At 36.8% G+C, this 2,901-nt stretch overlaps 1 protein-coding gene across 1 annotated transcript; it reads left to right on the forward strand.

Annotated features, from left to right (window-relative positions):
• Positions 1–384: 384 nt before the first annotated feature.
• Positions 385–1,344, forward strand: LOC119525320 (olfactory receptor 18-like; the record flags this gene model as incomplete). Its single annotated transcript, XM_037824002.1, has 1 exon — positions 385–1,344. A coding segment is annotated over one exon (960 nt), but the record flags the coding sequence as incomplete, so codon positions are not given.
• Positions 1,345–2,901: the final 1,557 nt, after the last annotated feature.

Consider the following 2,901-nt stretch of genomic DNA (forward strand, 5'->3'; position numbering starts at 1 on the left):
TTCAATAAAATACATTTGACTGGACTGTTTCCTAATGTCCTTTAAATATAACATTGATTCTTAAAAGGAGAAGAATATTAATTATTCCTTATATTTCTTCAATGGAGGAAACAGATACTTAATCACATTCATGGATTTTTTTCAAGCCTATGTCATTTCTCCCAGTTTCCCTATAGTGGGTGTATAGAGTAACAGGTGAAAAGAAAATAAACCAATAAAAAGTTCTAAGAAGAACTGGTTTGTAACAACTGAAAACTATTGCTAAATTACCAGGGTGTATGTTTCTTGAGTGTGAATTCTTTAGATATGAATTAATTGAATCTGAAATAAATGCATACTGATGGGTGTCTGTACAGTATTTCCTATTAACAACCTTCTTTTCTTTTCCAAATATGTCTCTGCTTCATCAAACAACAGAATCTAACCAGGGTCTCAGAATTCCTCCTCTTAGGGCTCTCGGCCGACCCAGAACTACAACCCATCCTCTTTGGGCTGTTTTTGTCCATGTACCTGGTCACTGTGCTTGGAAACCTACTCATCATGCTGACTGTCAGCTCTGATTCCCACCTCCACACCCCCATGTACTTCTTCCTCTTCAACCTGTCCTTGGCTGACATTGGTTTCACCTCTACCACAATACCAAGGATGCTTATGGATATCCACACTCGCTGCAGAGTCATCTCCTACAAAGAATGCCTGATTCAGTTGTCCCTTTTTACTCTTTTTGGATGTATGGACTGTATGCTTTTGACTGTGATGGCCTATGACAGGTTTGTGGCAATCTGTCACCCCCTCCATTACCCATTTATCATGAAATCCTGGTCATGTGGCCTCCTGGTTCTGCTTTCTTTTGTCATCAGCCTTCTGGAGTCCCAGTTGCACTGCTTAATGGTTTTGCAACTAATATTCTGTTCAGATGTGGAGATCCCGCATTTCTTCTGTGCCCCTCCTACACTCCTCAAACTTGCATGTTCTGTCCCCTCTTCCAGCAACATATTAATATATTTTACTGGTGTCATCGCTGGTGGAATTCCAGTCTTACTGATCATTTTGTCTTACACTCGAATAGTTTCCTCCATTCTAAGAGTCCCATCTTCAGGTGGGAAGTATAAAGCCTTTTCCACCTGTGGCTCTCACTTGTCAGTTGTTTGCTTATTTTACGGGACAGGGCTGGGAGTGTATCTGAGTTCAGCTTACTCACCTTCTCCTGGGAAGGGTGTTGTAGCCTCTTTGTTTTATACACTGGTCACCCCCATGCTGAACCCTTTCATCTACAGTCTGAGGAACAGGGACATCAAAAAGGCCTTATGGAGGATACTCAGGAGAACATGCCCATCTCAATAACTGGGCTTTATTTTTAGTTTGAGCATATGAAAAGAGAAAAAAAGAAATATTTAGAAATTAAAGTATATCGCCTTCAGACACAGAACTTTTTACAGCTCTCATCCTTTAATTTCTCATCAGCTTTCATATCTGAACACTATTCCTTTGGCATGTCTTTTGGCATTGCAAGACCACAGCTGTGGGTAGGACATTTATTTCCCTTTCAAGGACTTTGTTTCTTCATTTTTAATCCTACTTAAACTGACAATTTAGGATTAAAAAATAGTGTATGTGCATAGTAAAACCTTCTGAATATAGATGTTATTGCAATCATCTACTCTAAGAATCATTACATTCAAATTATTAGAATTCACAGTATATTTTAATCTGGATGCCTAGCAACTCATAATGAAAGTTTACAGATTTATAACAAGAAAAATAAAGACAGGGGGTGAATGCCATTTATTTCTATACTCAAAATCTAGCATAGTGAGGCAGAGATCTACCCCATATCTATTTTCAAAGTGATGGAAAAATTATCCATTATCTTACAAGAAAATGTGATGACATATTGTCATCCTTACATCCAGCATTTTGATCCTCCTTGTACCACTAGATCTTCTATTAAAAAAATCTAAGAATTTCTGTAAGAAGAAATACATTCTTTTTGGCTTTTATTACTAGGGTCATTCAAATGTATGGATTTTATATCTTACGTACAAAATAACAGATATAGTGTAATGCATGTGTTTTGATATGTTCTACAAATAACACAGGGATAAGAAATAATGGGTAGAAATTACTTAGTTGGAATTTTAAACAATTAATTAAAAGCTGTTGTGGTCTTTTTGTTTCATCAAAGATACCCATCCTGTGAGAAGTAATTGTGAGCATCAAAAAGCAAATATCTCTTTTTTGACTGTAGATGGCAGATTGAAATTTGTACCCCAGTGTTGTGATGTTTTGGTATTGTTCCATATTCTGGTCGGTATAAACCAATTGTAAAGAATGTCTCTTCCACATGATACTTCAGTTAAGGTGTGGCCCACCTGAATCCACATGGGTTTCAATATGGATTATTGGAGTTTTTAATAAATAGAGCAAAATTCAGAAAGAGATAAAAGCCATGGTGAGCATCCCGAAGCCAGAAATTAATGGAACACAGAGGAGATATAAGAAAACATTTTCATGTTAACTGCCATGTGATGAAAAAGCCAAGGGAAGCTGAATGTTGCCAGCCAGCAAGACAACCAAACCAAGAGGAAGCAATCCTTCTCACCTTCTGAGCCAATATATTCATGGTGTGAAGTCAACCTATATGATATTTATTTTAGCAGCTAGAAAAATTGAACAACGTATAAACCCAACTATTTTTGTTTCCCATATGATGTTTCTCTTCACTAAGCTTTGGCAGGAAATCAGAATAAAATATGTTATACTCACTATGGCACCAGCATTTCAAAATGTCTCAATGGAGAGCATCCCCTCTATAACCCACCTAATATACACAAAACATGGGTGAGTTTTATAAAAATAAACAAACAGAAAAACTAAAGTGAAGAAGTAAAAAGGATGCTG

This window comes from Choloepus didactylus (genome assembly GCF_015220235.1).
Source record: "Choloepus didactylus isolate mChoDid1 chromosome 25 unlocalized genomic scaffold, mChoDid1.pri SUPER_25_unloc1, whole genome shotgun sequence".
Lineage (NCBI taxonomy): Eukaryota > Metazoa > Chordata > Mammalia > Pilosa > Megalonychidae > Choloepus > Choloepus didactylus.